The 17046-nt window shown below is 37.7% G+C and overlaps 1 protein-coding gene across 1 annotated transcript in view; it reads left to right on the top strand.

Moving 5' to 3' along the window:
* The window catches only part of LOC126470946 (WD repeat, SAM and U-box domain-containing protein 1-like), a 222488-nt gene that overhangs the window by 98553 nt on the left and 106889 nt on the right, over window positions 1-17046 (top strand). Inside the window, exon 9 of the mRNA XM_050098996.1 lies at window positions 8016-8161. Coding sequence (XP_049954953.1) covers window positions 8016-8161 — 146 coding nt within the window. The remainder of the gene's footprint in view (window positions 1-8015; window positions 8162-17046) is intronic.

The following is a 17046-nucleotide window of genomic DNA, read 5'->3' as shown; positions in this document are numbered from 1 at the left end:
CTTGAGGAGTACATGTGTAGATGCAGATTTAGATGTAGCTAACACAGCTTTGTGAAGACTTCAAGTACAGTATTTCTCAAAATGACAATTGTCTAATGACAGTATCTTTGAAACTGGTTGCAATAAGTGTCATTTATTATGATTTGCACTATGTTACAAGTAAAAATGTAATACTCCACAAAGACTATTGTAAAAATGGTCAGTAATGGTGTCATATTTTTTGCTGTCAATGGGCATTATGAGTGTAAACTAACTTGTTCAGCATTACAGTGAGAGACCACATTTATGACCAATTACACAAGCAAACAATTAATCATTGTCTATGAAGAAAATGACAGTGATTTACATTGGTTTGATATCAGAGTTAATAATGAATTTATGTGGCTCCATTCTAATGAGTTATTAGAGGATACAACATTAGGAACAGTATGATCTGCATACTTTCATAAGATAAAGATTCTTAATCTGTAAAGGCTGGGAAGTTCTCACATGCTATGTATACAGTTGATATGTTGACAAATACATTTTTTAAACCATGAGTCTTTAAACCAAGAATATTATTACTTTACTTTGTTCTTAATCTGCATCATAATATCACTGTCACTGATAACTGAGCCTGTGTCCGAACCATCTGATTGTAAATTTGATGATGATAGTTTCAAGGCTCATATCCATCTTCACCTCTGTATCAAAGACTTCTACCTGAAGCTTTTCAAAGAACTACACACAGTGTGTCCACACTGAAAGGGGACATTGTTGCTTCATGCACAAGTGTTTCAGTGTCTGTTATCTTGAATGTTTTGTTTTTTTCTCCCACATAGCCTTTAACATGTGCCCAAATTAATTCCATTTCATTATACTGACAGTGATATGTGGGTAAACAGAAAATTGCATGACCACATTCACATCCAAGAAAGTGAAATTCATAAATTCTGTCATGTGACTTGTATAAATTAACGAGCTGCAGGAGTTCGGTGTGAGTCTGATTTATGCCATGTGGAATATTTTTATTTCTAAGCCAATGCACAATATCTGCTTTCCTGGTGTTTGTGCTGGGCATTTTCTCTGTAAAAACTGAATGATAATGGGCATGGTGCATTACAATGACTAACTTTGAAGTAAGGTACGGCAAGAATTGTTCAGTAAACCACTTCTTGAAACTGACAGCATTTGTTTCTGAATGATAGTCAGTCACTGCTTTTTTTTCTTAAACCTAAATACAAATTTACTCTCAGGAACAAAACCAGAAGAGTCAGCATGCAGAATAATTATCCAAGAACCTATTCCTATGGGAACGTTAAAATTGCCAGTACAACCAGTGATTTTTCCAATAGGTATTCCAGGAATGATTCTGATTCACTCAGGTTTCATCAAGGTGATACACTGTCGAACTACCTCCTTCTCTTGTACTGTGCATCTATATAAGGGATGTGATTCATACTGTATCTGTATCACTTCTTTCAATCAGAAGCTCTCTTCTTAACATATTTGAAACCAATGCCTCTTAAAATTCTTTGCGCTGATGGACCTCTAACTTCGAAGCCAATTTTCTCATGCATAATTGTAACAAGTTTTTGTGATATCAGGTATCCACATTTTATATACATTTCAAACATAGAGTGCTTTAAAATATTGTTGTCAAAACCGTCCATTTGTGTTAAAGGTTTCTCATGATTTGATTGCTTTCTAAGTGACACAAAACCAACTTTTCCTGATGTATCTACCACTGTGACACTTTTGTTTACAACTCTCTTTAGTTATCTTACTGACATCACCTGCTTCTGCATTCCGTTCTTGTATCTTCATTTGTCAACAGTAGGAGTCTTGCATTCAAAATCACATTTTAAATAGTTATAAATGCGGTAAATAATTCCCCTCACCTGCTCGTGATGCACTTCATGTTTATTGCCGTCATCTGACATATTTATTTGGAAATTGCACTAACACATTGACAGATACACTTTCACAGATATATTGCTACACAAAAATAACAATGACAGTCGAACGAATGATTTGGTTTTTGTGAAGTAGGGCAACAGTGCAGCGCACATGAGAGAGATTCTTGCCATCTAGCTGTAACTCACAGGACTAGCCACACAGAAAGAGAACAAATCATATCAATGCCAGGGGTTAATGGAGGAAGATTTGCAGAATGGCCGAAAATTGGGCCACGTTCCTACATGTCGTGGTCTTCAGTTAGTTCTGAAGAACCATATTGTTCAAAAGCTCAGCAACAATTCCAATCTTGTTTGTGTTGCTGTTGACCACTTTAATGCCTCAGCTATATGGTGAGGGGCTACTTTTCATTATTCCATTGTTTCTGTTCTGTTGAAGACTTTCCAGTATTCCATTAGTTGAAACTTCCTGGAAGATTGAAACTGTGGGCTGGACCAGGACTCAAATCCAGAACATACACCTTTCACGGACAATTTCCCCACCTGCTTAACCATCCAGGCACATCTTCCATCTTCACAGCTTTATTTCTGCCAGTGCCTCTTCTTCACCTTCCAAATTTCACAGAAATTCTCCTGCATACTTAGCAGGAATGGAACTGTGAGAAAGAGTATTTTGGAGAGGTGTTGATGAAGGTGAAGCTGTGAGGGAAGGTTGTGAGTTGTGCCTGGGTGGCTCTCTCAGTAGAGCAATTGCCCACGAAAGGCAAAGGTTCTGGTTTCGAGTCACAGCCTACCACACAGCCACCGAGCGAAGTGGCTAGCACACTGGACTCTCATTCAGGAGGATGACAGTTCAGTCCCACGTTCAGCCATCCTGATTTACGTTTTCTGTGATTTCCCTAAATTGCTCCAGGAAAATGCCGGGATGATTCCTTTGAAAGGGCATTGCCTATTTCGTTCCCCATTCTTCCCTAATCCGATGAGACTGATGACCTCACTATTTGGCCTCCTCCCCCAAACAACCCAACCCAAACCCAACCCTACCACACAGCCAGCCAGCCAGGAAGTTCCAAATCAGTGTACACTCTGCTTCAAAGTGACAATTAATTCTGAATTGTATTAATTGTTTGTGTCCAGGAGGGTAAATTCTGTATACATTATATATGAAGTGCAACATAGCTCACAATGCCTCCCCCTCCTCCCTCCCACCCCCCTCCTTTCTCTGGTAATCCATTTATCACCTGTCTGTGATGTATATACTTTTGGAAGGAAGGAAAGTAGTTTAGTTAGTGTTTAACATCCTGTTGATGATATAGTCATTAGGAGCATGTGCTTGGATTGGTCGTAGAAGGGGGAAGAAAACAATCATGTCCTTTTCAATGGAACCACCCTGTTATTGGTTTTAAATAATTTAGGGGTATTGTAGTAAGTAAAAATTACACACAGATTATGCTGTGAATATCTTATGAAATTCACTGATTTCTGCAGAGATTTTTACGGAAATGGTTTGTAAATATGGCTGACATGGAGAAGTGATAAAGTCCTCTCACTGTGTTACATGGAAAGTGTGTGAAGTTCCTGTGTAATACAAAAATTAAGGAAGCATATAGTTATACATAGATTTATTTAGTATGCATAAATTCAACTTATTTCTGAAATGATATTATAGATCACTTTGTTATTGGTCAAAAGTGATTAAGTTTTTTAGTTACCAATGTCATAAGCAGATAATGACATTGGTTGCAACCACTGACAGCATTCTTGAGTTTAGAGAAATTTCTCTTACAGCACATTAGTGGTTGATGTGAAATTGTTATGGCTGTTGATGTCACTGTCACAAAAGTGACACATTGTTTTAATACGTGAAGGCAAGGAGAAAGTTTTTCAGCCTGTCTGGTAGATTGTGTATGTATCGATGAAACTTCATTTTTATTGTGTTGGGATCTGTTGTTCAATAATATGTTTTGTGTGAACATGGGAATTCACCTGAAGTTGATGAATGGCTGTAAGGATTGCACTCCTTCATTTTCAGCAGTTAACAAAATTGATACTTGAACTCTTAACATGCTGTATGTTTGACACCATTTTCTTTCTGTGGATGAGACATGGATGTACCACATCTGGCCAAAAATGGAACAGTGGTAAAAGAAAGTGGGTAGAAGCAAATAGCTTTGTGCCAATGAAGGGAAAGTTCACATCCTCTGCCAGTAACTTTATGGTCATTGTTTTCTTGGATGCAGAAGGAATTCTTTGTACTTATTACTTTGTGAAGAGTAAAACAGTAATTGGTGAATACTACACAAGTGTTCTGGATGAACAGAATGAAAAAGAAATAAATGACTTGTGTTAGTTGCAGGACTGTGAACATACCCACAAAGGTGTTTCTACAATGGAAAAAGTGAGGAATATGAAGTGCAAATTTCAATGTCTATGAATCTCCAGATTTGGCACCCACTAATGTCCAGCTATTTCCACATCAAGAGAAATTTGCGTTTGTAAGAAATTGGTGGCCAATAAAGGTCTTAAGGTAACTGCACATCTTGCAAAATAGAGCCCTGCAAGCATGGGGCCTATCTGCACTGTCTTCATACATGTGCAGTGTGTGAAATAGAGAGAGAGAGAGAGAGAGAGAGCACGAAAACACTTCATGAACTTTGGCGGATGTTGCTGCAGATGACCAATGCTTCCTCACCTAGTAACACAAGCAAGTGAACACTTAGCTGTAGGCATGCATATATTGCATGCTTTGGCACAGTGAAGCGGATATCATGCGCTCACAATCGCTTGCACATAGGTTGCGAAATTGTAACGTGCACATGTTCGATGCACTTTGCTTCCCTCCCTCACAGACTTGGACAACATTTATTCAAATGAGGAATAAAGATTAAAAATTATAATTCATTATTTGTGTATAACAAATGAAAATACTTCTGTGAAATATTATTCATTTACACAAATAAAACATTTATTCATTACCTATGAATAAAAAACCTTCATGAATAATTGATAAATTTGAAATCCAATGACATTTATTCCTCCAATTCTTTGTAATTCATTAAGTAAACATTTTTCCAAACATCTCATCAGAAACTTTATTTGATTTTCGAAGATTTGCCGTTGTGTCACACTAAATGTAATACTTTCTACACATGTAAAGAGGATAGCAGTGCATTATATCACCTAACACCATCTTTATTTGAGAATAACTATACAAGACTTCAAATTGCAATCATCTTCAGCAAAGACTGAGAAGTCATCAATTCCACACCAGTAACCCCTCCTCCCCCGCCTCCCTCCAAATAATAAATAATTTATAGTAATTTGATTTTACCCTCATCTCCCAGATTACATTCAAAATAAAATCATCTTTGTATGACAGAAGATCATTTGAAACTCATGATATCATTTCTTTTAACATTTCTTCGGTTATTATGTGTCTGCAGTTTGTTGTAAGCCTTCCTCGGTTGTGGCCAGCAAAACAGGTAAACTATTTATTTTTAAATCATATTCCAATTGGGGTAGAAAGACAGAAAAAGTCTTCCAATCATCTCTTGACACTTTCTTGATAGATATAGTTGCCAGTGTGCTGTGCTACTCTTCACTGTTCCCAAACACATTGTCTCTTCTGGAATTTTTCAATCTTGAAGCTCTCTGTAGCTGCATAGCCGTGTGTCGCATTGAAAAACTATTCCGTCTTCTAAAAGAAAGCTTATTTGTAATTAATCATAAAATAGTTTCGAATGACTTTAGTCATTCAGCATCATTCCAGAAACATCTTAGGAAATTAGTGTTTAGCAGCCACTGAGTTTTTGCTTGGTTCATTTTATCGCACTATGAACATAGATGGTGTAATTATATCAATGAGACATCCATTTTCAGTAGTGTTAGCAATCTAAGGAAGATATAGCAAATTAAGAGTTTTTGTCAGCTGGCTTCTCATCTTTGGCTACTTATGTGGTATACTTGCACATGTTAGCAGGAGGAGGGGGGGAAGGTACTGGCAGGTGCAGAGACAGTTGACTGGGGCTGCATCGGTGGTGTAAGTGCTAAGAGCCATTTGCCTATAAGTATTTTTAAGTTCCAGTTGTTACACTATAAATCAAGTAAAATGGTGCTGAAATCAAAGGTTGGTTTGAGCACTGCAGTGTTTTGCTAGGCACGGTAGTGTGCCCCTAACTTCCTGCCACCTCTGAAGCGACTTACATAGTCATTTAAAAGGGAACCTACATTTCGACATGAACTCTTAAACAGGGTGCAACTTGGCTTGTAATTATTAGAGCTGGAACAAGCGGTATGTAAAAGAGGAAATTGTAGCTGCAACAAGTGACTGAACTCCATACCTTTAGTTTTGTTGTCTGGAACTTTACCCACTGAGCCATATTTCTGGACAAACTATTAATAAGTTTTTTATCAGATAGAAACTGCACTGAACCAAGGGAACAGATACTAATCATAGAACTGTGTACAAGAAATAAATAAAGAAAATGCCGTAGTATTCTATGTTATTTGTTATTTAAGTTACAAATAATTTATTTTCAGGTAAATTTATTTGAATGATATGTACTGGAATAATTATCAACATACAAATTTATTCAAATAATGTCCATCTCTGCTTATCACTACACCTTATGCATCCTTCCTCTTTGTGGTCGTTGCAGTTAATATTATAAACTGTAATGAGTTCTGGTAGTTAATTTGCTCAGTTTACTCATGTGAGCCTGCAGTTTAGCTAGACTGAAGTCATTTTCTTAGTTATAAAAAAAAGCAGAAAATTGTAATCAGTTGTCACACTCTTCAATATAAATCTGTTTCATTTGTTCTGTCCAAAATGGTCTCAATGTCGGCGTGATTTTAGCCGGAGTCTGTGTTCGAGCATTATTTCATCAGCTTTTATTCACGCAAATTTAGATTTCCACAGCTAAATCAGTGATCTTCAGCAATATTCAGCATTTGATTAAAACATTACATTTTGTTATAAATAGTCATACTTCGTTGCTGTGGTAATAACTGATGAATCTTAGGTATACAACATTCATTTTCTACATAGAAAACTGACTGCTAAAAAAAATTCTAATTCTAAATGTAGTAATGCTTGCAAGGCCCATTAGTGCAACTACATTGTGACAAAGCTGTACAGAGGCTGTATTTTGTAGTGGTGTGGCAGGGCCATACACCTGTTGCCCCACATTCACCGAGTGAGCACTATGTGATACCGAATGAAAGTGCATGGTACCTAGTGAGGAAATTACTGGTTGCATGCTTCCCCATGTGTGTGTGAAGCGAGTGGTGGGCGGTGGGTGCTACTAGTATGGTTTAGTCATGGGATGTACTGCTCTAGTGCAAACTGCACACATCATTACAGTTCCACCTTGTGTTTCATTGAGATCATCCTCATTGGGAAGACATACATGCCCAACAACTGCAGAAAGAAGCATCATGCATCACGACTCCAAAGTATAAGAATTAACCTAGTTAGTACTCTTTAGTGGAACATTTAAAGAAACCATTAAATCTAAGTATTATTTTCTAGTAAAATTAGAAATGACTTTAATGAAATTGTTTCCTGTTCTTATAACCAACCACTAAAAAGAAATGAACATTGCTGTCATAGAAACAAATGTGCCTTATGCTGACCAACTACAGCATACAGAACGTTAAAAAGAATATTACATTTGGCAAGTTACTTTTTCTGTTGTTGCCCCCTCTAAATTCATTTCTTAAGTACTTACAATTAAACAATATAAATATCAAAATATTCTGTCAAGTTACTCAGTTGGCATCCCACAAGCCATTTTAATTAAGCTATCTCTTTTAGCCTTTTTTTGTGCATTGAGCTGAAAGAATTAAAAAAAAACTGATGCTGAATAATTCTCTTCATTCTCCTGTACTCTCTACACACAATATGTAATAAATATATCATTTTTGCATATTTATAACCAATTAATTTGTGAAAAATGTAGTTGTCCTTTTATTCACCTGTTTTGGTGATGAAAATTGTATGTCTAGTAGTATAACATCAAGCAGTTGTTCTGTTCATTATTACGAGTACAACCTAAATACCAATAGGAAAATCTTACAGTAGCAGAACCTGTGTGCTTATAACTGTTTAAATTGTTTCAGCATGGGTTACTGGATGAGGAAGAACTTATGAGACAAGCAGAAAGAGATAAAAATGAAGTGAAGCTTTTACAGTCCATTGATGGTCATGAAGGTGGCATCAACACATGTCATTTTTCTGGGAGTAAGCTTCTGGCATCAGGATGTGGGTTAGTTGTAGCTTTAAAGAAGGTGTTTACAATTTCTTTTTGCATATTATCCATCTTTCCAGTATGTATTTAATTACATATAACACAATCAGTGCCTTCTCTGTGCGATAACAGTGGAAATACTGTCAATGACAGTGCTGCTAAAGTAGGGTTACTAAACACAGCCCTCCAAAATTCCTTCACCAAAGAAGACGAAGTAAATAGTCCAGAATTGGAATCAAGAACAGTTGTCAACATGAGTAACTTAAAAGTAAATAAACTAAAAGTAGTGAAGCAACTTAATAAAAGCAAGTCTTCTGATCCAGACTGTATGCCAGTTAGGTTCCTTTCAGAGTATGCTGATACATAGCCCCATACTTAACAATCATATACAACCACTCGCTCGGTGAAAGATTCCTAACCACAGACTGGAAAGTTCCACAGGCATACCAATATTCTAGAAAGGCAGGAGGAATAACCCACTAAATTACAGGCCCATGTCATTAACATCAATATGTAGCGGGATTTTTGGAGCATATATTATGTTCGAACATTAGGAATTACCTCAGAGAGAATGGTCTATTGACACGCAGCCAACATGGAATTAGAAAACATCGTTATTGTGAAACACAACTAACTCTATTCACATGAAGTGTTGACTGCTATTGACAAGGGATTTTGCTTGTGCGACTGGATTCATGATTTCCTGTCAGATAGGTCACAGTTCATAGTAATTGACGGATAGTCATTGAGTAAAACAGAAGTGATTTCTGTCATTCTCCAAGATAGTGGTATAGCCCTGTGCTTTTCATTATGTATATAAATGATTTAGGGGACATTTTGAGCAGCCATTTTATGTTGTTTAAAGATAATGCTGTCATTTATCATCTAGTAAAATTAACAAAAGATGCGAAACAATTTAGAAAAGATACTGGTATTGTGCGAAACTTGGCAATTGACCCTAAATAATGAAAAATGTTAGGTCATCCACATGAGTGCTAAAAGGAATCCATTAAACTTTGGTTACACAATAAATGAATCAAATCTAGGCTGGAAATTCAACCAAATATGTATGAATCACAGTTATGAATAACTTAAACTGGAAAGAAAACACAGAAAATGTTGTGGTGAAGGTGAACCAAAGACTATTATTTATTGGCACAACATTTTGAAGATGCAACAGACCTACTAGAGAGACTGCCTACACTATGCTTTTCTGTCCTCTTTTGGAGCATTGCTGCACAGTGTGGGATTATTACCAGACAGGTTTAATGAAGTATATTGAGAAAGTTCAAATAAGGGCAGCAGGGTTTGTATAATTGAGAAATATGGGAAAAAGTGTCATGGATGTGATACAGGATGTGGGACGGACATCAATAAAACAAAGATGTTTCTCGCTATAGCGGGATCTTCTCATGAAATTTCAATCGTCAACTTCCCCCCCAAATGCAAAAATATTTTGTTAATGCTAACCTAGATAGGGAGAAATGATCATTATAATAAAATAAGGGAAATCAGAGCTCGTACGGCCTTTCCACGCAGTGTTCGAGAGTGGAATAATATAAAATTATTGTGAAGGTGCTTCAAGGAACCCTCTACCAGGCACGTAAGTGTCATTTGCAGAGTATCTACATACATGATGAAAACATCACTTTTAGCAAATGTGGCAAACCATGACCAGAATTTTATTTGTTGAGCAAAGTGTAGTTTGTCTTTGCTAATCAGACTTCATAGTTAGATGGAATGTGTTTATGCAACATGTTATTCTGTTTATATCAATGAATACATAGCATATTATCTCAGTACTGATTGTTCAGTAGTGATGATTGTGAAAAGGGATCACTCTAGTATATAGAACAGCTCTACTACAAATAAATGAATTTGAATACCTAATGTCCATAATATTGTAGACTAATAATTTATTTTTGGTCACTGCTGCTTCTGTTGTGTGCTATGTTATTTTTGGTGCAGACTGCAGTACAGAAAATAGTATACTATATATAATGAATGTACTTGGTGTCTGGCAGAGGCTACTTAGAGAGAAAATTCTTCAGTTGCAAGAATTTTTCCCATTACTAATACATTTTGACATTGGTGTTGTGATATGCTGTTTTCATTAAAACAGCCACTGTTTGTTGGTTTATTCAGGGATTAATTGTGGTGTACAAGCACAGAACTGAGTGATTGTTGTACAGGGTAAAGTGTCACTAACATGAGAGACAGCAAAATTCTGAACTTTTAGATAGGCCGAACTTCTTTCTAAGTAAGATTGATCCACCTAACTATTAAATTTTGTGAATGTACTTGGTGCTTTCAACAATCTTTAGTAGAAAATGGAAGACGTGGGTCAAATCACATAGCTTTCTGTCCTTGCCAGGAGCCTCTTGTACTACAGTATAACCTGCTTTTACATTCCCGGAATTAACATTTTCCCACATTTTTTATTGCTCCCTTCAAATTTCCTATGTTCACAATGTTAATTCGCACCCAGTTTCATGTTAACATATCAGTAATTTTCCCCTGATTTACATTTTATGAAACAATGTTCGTGGAGGAAAACAACTGGCGTGATTGACATAAAATGATGCAGGTATAGCGTTTGCCTTCAAGTAGTGTTTACATACGTTATACATTTAACTTTCTTGACACCAGAGTGTTTCACTCAGCAATTCTTAAGTCACAAAAAACGTAATTTGTATCCTGCACTGCCAACCACAACTTGGCGTTGTGGCTGATGGGAGTAACTGTTTTGATAGAAGACGGAAGAATGCGCAGCTTCTGAGGAACATTCATTCGTTTCGAGACAATACCAACTTTATCTGTCAGTACTGTGTGCTACAATAAGTAGTACCGTTGCGTTATTGTATCCGTATTGTTTCGGCGTTAACTTCACTCTGTGATAATGATCACATACAGAGGATATCCATTTTCCAGTATTTGTAACTTGCTAAATACGGTAGTTTCCTTTATGGTTTGTATACGCATTGTACAGTGTTGTTTGCTATCTAAGGTTGGCAATGCGACAAGCCTGTTCCTACAACCGAAGTGAGTCGATTTCAGTTGACACAGCTACTCTCGACAACTGCCATGCAAAGAGTTTGCGTTTGTTACTTTGTTTGTGTGCACCGGGTAGCGTGTTCGTAGCCTTGTGTGAAGTGATTGAAGTCTGTGGTTAGTTGTTTCTTTCACATTGTTGTTTTCTGTCACAATTTAGGATGGAAAACGCCGGTTCTGCCAAAAGAGACAGGAAAAACCTTTCTATGGAAGAAAAGGTCAAAACTCTGGAAATAGTTGATGCTCACCGTGGAACACATGTTGCATTAGAACAGAGTTTGGGAACTCAGGTATCTGCATTGAACACTGTCATGAAAAACAGAGACTATTTTGGAAAGTGTAAGTAACAGTGGGCCAAATTCCAAAAAAAAAAAAAAAAGAAATATGCCAGCTATTTGAAATATGCAGCACTGAAAGAAATTGCGAAGAACTGGTTTCAGGCAGCACGTGCATCAAATATTCCAATAAACAGTGTGATGTTGCGTGAAAAGGCACTGAAAGTCGCCAATGTACTTGGGATCGAGGACTTCACGGCATCAAACAGGTGGATAGATAGAGTCAAGAAGTGGTGCAATGTAGTGTACGAAACTGTATGTGGTGAAGAAAACAGTGTGGACATAAAATCTGTTACGGAATGGCAGAGTGACAGGTTACAAGACCTTTTGGAACAGTATAAACTGAAGGAGATCTTCAGTATTGATGAAACAGGTCTCTTTTACAGTGTACTGCCAAATAAAATGCTTGCTTTTAAAGGCGAAAACTGCCATGGAGGTAAACACAGCAAAGTTCACCTGACAGTAATGTTAGGCATGAATGCAGATGATTCTGAAAAAATTAAACCGTTTGTGGTTGGCAAATCTAAAAAACCATGGCGTTTTAAAAACATAAAAACACTGCCAATGAACTCCATTGTCAACAAAAAAGCGTGGATGACAGGAATTATTCGAGCAATAATTACATTGTCTTGATGCAAAAATGGGTACTCACAACAGAAAAATTCTCCTGTAAGTGGATTGTTGCCCTGTGCATCCCAGAAATATAAGACTACATAATGTGCAATTAGAGTTTCTGCCACCAAACTGCACAAGCAAATTACAGCCTTTGAATTTGGGTATCATCTATGCCTTCAAAACACACTATAGGAAGGCGATTGTGCAGAAGGCGTTAACTTTGATGGAAGTTGGGAAAGACCCAGCCTCCTTTAAAGTGTCAATTTTAGATGCTTTGCATTATAGTGCAAAGGCATGGACAGAAGTTACGGCGGCCACCATCTCCAATTGCTTCCGAGTAGCAGGATTCATCGAAGCCGACCACGGAAATGGATCTGATGTACCAGACGTGAGTGTTAGTGACTATGGTGAAAAACTGCTTGCTTTGTCATGGGAAAAGCTGCAGCTTCAGCATCTGGTTCACGATTTTTTACACATTGGCGACGACGTTGCCACTGTGGAAAGTGTTTCTGTTGACGACATTATCGACTTTCACTCACAATAAAATGCAGAAAGTGACAGTGACAGTGACAGCGACAGTGACAGTGATAGTAATGAAGACAATGAGATTCCCTCATTTGCAATTGTTAATGCAGCAGTGGAAACAATTAAATATATTTCAGCTGCAGATGTTAATGACAAAGTTTTCCATTGTGTTTATGAACTCGAAAACCACATTGAAAAAATACATCAGGCAAAATTAAAACAACCCACAATTTTGGATTTTTTTTGCCAAAAAGTAGTAACTACTGTATCCATTTGTTAACATCGTATTTATAGGCCAGCCAAATTAAAGGTCAGTATAATAAATATAAATGGCATATTAACGTGTTGTAAATGTGTGCTTAAAATGCTTAAGTGCAGTATGGTTTCCTTCCCTGTAATTTTGGCTGTGCATACAGGCCGATCTGTATTGTAACCCTGATGTCTACATTGATTTGAAAGTGTCTGTTTGGCTGGGAGCTGACTAAGTCAGTGAGTGTGAAATAAAGGCTTTAGTGGCAGATTGGTCTGTAGTGTAGTGCCATATTTAATGCACTTTACACATTTCACACACCTATATATACGAAGTTGAAAACAACGAGATAAATGGGTGGTACTGCATACATCTGCTGACATCACTTTCGCAGGAAAGTTACACTTAAAATCATGCAGTTTAGAGAGATCTTTAATGCAGTGTACACTTGACATGCACTTTTCATAGGCTTCAAATATAAATACTTAAACTGCCAACTGCATCACTTTAGCTTTGCAAACACATAAATCAACATATCGGCTGTGTGGTTTGTGTTATTTTTAATGCGATTTGTTGTGCTAAACTGTCGGTGAATGTCATGTCACTTGCTAAACGTAGCACTAAATTCAGATAACCTTTAATAAAAATAAACATTCCCTGATGAGTATTTTTTTGCCTTTTATGTACATATCTCATACAAAAGTACAGAAATGGAAAGGGGGCCCCATACACAGCCAGTAAAACTTAAAAAAGTCATTTCTCACATTTCACATTTTCCTGCAGTTTACGCCATTTTTTGCAAGTCCCTTGAAAAGTGTAAAAGCCGGGTTTTTCTGTATTTGATCAACAACAGCTAAGTGTGATCAGTCTCTTTAGAGTGTGTACATGTGTTCAGTATGTTTCTAATCATAACATTTATTGACAGTTAAAATGAGAACATTGATGCTCATAGAGCACTACATGCTTCGCTAGAAATCCGGTTCAGAGCATCCGAACTACTGCATCTTTTTTCCTCCCACAACAGAGGCCAAAGGTACTGATGACCTCAGATGTTGAGTCCCATAGTGCTCAGAGCCATTAAAAAAAAAAAAAAAAAAAAAAAAAAAAAAAAAAAAAAAAAAAACAGAGGGCCAACTCCATCTTTCCCCACTGTTGCGTCTTGTCAGGGAGAAACAAGAAACTGCATGCAGCACCATAGTGTGTACCCCATCCTCAGATCTGCCCCAGCCTCTCCTTTGGACCAAAAGACTCAATAGACCCTATGGTTTTTCACTGCCTGTTCCTGTTCCTGGACATCCTTGATGCATTTACAGGCGCATGTGTGGTATACACTGATGGCTCTGTGATCTACAGACAAACTGGTTTTTCCTACACACATGCAATGTGAAGTGAAGTACACTTCCTGCTAAACGGATATAGTGTATTCACTACAGAACTGATGGCCATTGCTTGAGCCATCAACCGCCTTCATTCTCGCACGGGCGAGTCATTCTTAATTGGCAGTGACTCTTTGAGTAGTCCTCAGGTTGTTGACCATTGCTACCCCTGACCCCCGTTGCTTATGACTATCCAGGATCTCCTGTATGACCTCCACCACACTGGATGGTCGGTTGTCTTTGTATGGATTTCCTGGTCACATTCGGATCCCAGGGAATGAACATGCTGACCGGTTGGCCAAGGCAGCTATCAGGATATCGACTTTGGAGATGGAGGTACCGGAACCTAAAATTCGGTTGACTCTGCACCGACAATTGTTGGGGACTTGGAATGCAGGTTGATGTGCCCTGGTTTCTCAGAATAAACTGTGAACGATAAAGGAGACCATGACCGTGTGGCAGTCTTCCTTTTGTGCTTCTCACAGGGAATCTACTGTACTCTGTTGGCTTCGCATTGGCTACACTTGGCTGACCCACGGCTGCGTATCTCCGCATAAGTATCCACCCCACTATCAGTGTGGTGCCTGTCTCACAGTGGACCACATCCTGCTGAGCTGCTTTAATTTGACAACCTTATGGCGAAACCTTAAACTTGCAGACACATCACCTGTGGTGCTAGTGGACAATGCCAAAGCAACTGATTTGGTTTTATGTTTTACCCGTGAAAGTGGTTTTTACTCCTCTCTGTGACGTAGGGCACATTAGCCTCATCAGCCGATTGAGGGATTGGAGGGGTGCCCTGTTGCCTGCTCTGACCCGAGACGCCAATGGCTGCCCTTCCTTGGTGATCCAGCCTGGGTTCATGCCCTTCCCACCTTTTTAATTCTTTGTATTCTTTTACATCTGTCATTGGTTGACAGACTAGTCATCATTGTTCTCTTTCCTGATATTTTATCTGTCCTTGTAGCTAGGTTTCTTGTGATAATGGAGGTTATGGAAGCACATATCGGATGTAGTGTGTGTGTCTCCAGGCACATAATGTGCCCTGGGTTCCTGCAGCTGCTTTCTGGTTCCGTTGTAGCAACTCTCCTATCTTCACACTTTTATCTCTTCTCCCCCCCCCCTCCCCCCCCCCCCCCCCTTCAACACACACACACTTCTGCTTGCTTCTATCTGATGACTTTCTTGATTCTCAGATGCAGTTGAGTCCGTTGGGATAGGTCTTTTGTGTAGTTTGTCTCTGGGAATTATTCTTATCTTGACACACATAGGATTAAGGAACCAATGATATCAGTCTATTCATTCATTCATCCATCCATCCAATTCAGAAGATTATCACTTAATAACATGTGATCAGACAAATGAGTAGCCTGGAAAATTATAAAATTTAATAAACAGAGAAACATAACGTGATCTCAAAGTCACCATACTTCAAGAGAAGACCATATAAGCTCCAGACTGGAAAAAACGAGAATAGCAACTGGGTCTGTTCTGTATGGATAAAAATTACCACAGGGAAACCTACAATGTGAAAGTTCTGAGAAGGACAGATACTGGATCACATCATTGCACGATAAAACAAAGAGTTGAACAAGTAGCTCCAATAAATCCAAGGAAAAAGCAACAGTGTTGGAACAATGAGTGTGTAAAACAGTGGTAGATAGACAACAAACTTGATTAAGATATCTGAGTCGTAAAACAGAAGAATCACATGTGGAACTCACAAAACAAAGAAACATAACCCAAAAAATAATAAGAAGGGATAAATGCCAATATCAAAAAGGTATACTTCTAGTAATAGGAGCTAATAGTGAGGAAACAAACTCAAGAGATCACTACAGAATATTTAACAGACAACTACAAAATATTTAGTATACAGTTACAAAGATATATTCTCCAATATTAATGTTAAAAGATAAAAATAAGAATGTGGCCCATAGCAATAGAAAAAATACAGTTATTGTAGCAGAAACATTTAGTAAATTACTAAATTGTGAAGATCCCCTGAACAACTGCAAAGAAACAGGTACTTATATTAAAACACCAGTGGAAAATGTAAACTCACCCACAGTCCATGAAGTCTACAAAGCTTTGAAATAGATCAAAAACTACAAAGCAAGTGGAGAAGATTGAACATTGTGGGACTTTGGAAATATGCAGCAGAACCACTGAAGATGTCATTACACCATTGCATAGTGAGAATGAGGAGCAAAGAACAACTACCAGAACATTGGACTACAACTGTGAGCCATTCATTACACAAAAAGTAGCAAATCAAATCCAGACAACCATAGAGGAATTTCCCTTTTGGATATCACATATAAAGTCATGTCGACAGTGCTGTACAATTGTGCTAAAGATCATCTTGATCTGGAACTAGGAGAATACCACAGAGGATTTAGGCTGTGTATAATCTGCCCAGAACATATAATCACTTTGAAATTTGTTATGCACTAAGATAAAAACAAGAAGTCATAACCTTTGTAGACTTAGCTTATGATAGTATCTGCAGATCTCCAGTGTTAAAGATAGGAAGGAATTTCGGCCTCCAGCCCAAATTAATAAAAATGATAAATTAAATCTGAAAAACACTAGATGTAAAGTAAAGTTCAGAGGAGAAATATCTGAGTCTTTTATGACTGAAACAGGTTTAAGACATGTAGGTGGTTTATCACTGTTATTCTTCAATCGTGCTGTGGAGTGAGTGATGAGGGCATGGTAAAAGGAAAATCCTAAAAGCATAATAACTGG

The sequence above is a fragment of the Schistocerca serialis genome, chromosome 3 (assembly GCF_023864345.2).
Source record: "Schistocerca serialis cubense isolate TAMUIC-IGC-003099 chromosome 3, iqSchSeri2.2, whole genome shotgun sequence".
NCBI lineage: Eukaryota > Metazoa > Arthropoda > Insecta > Orthoptera > Acrididae > Schistocerca > Schistocerca serialis.
This window is presented reverse-complemented; position numbering and strand designations above follow the sequence as displayed.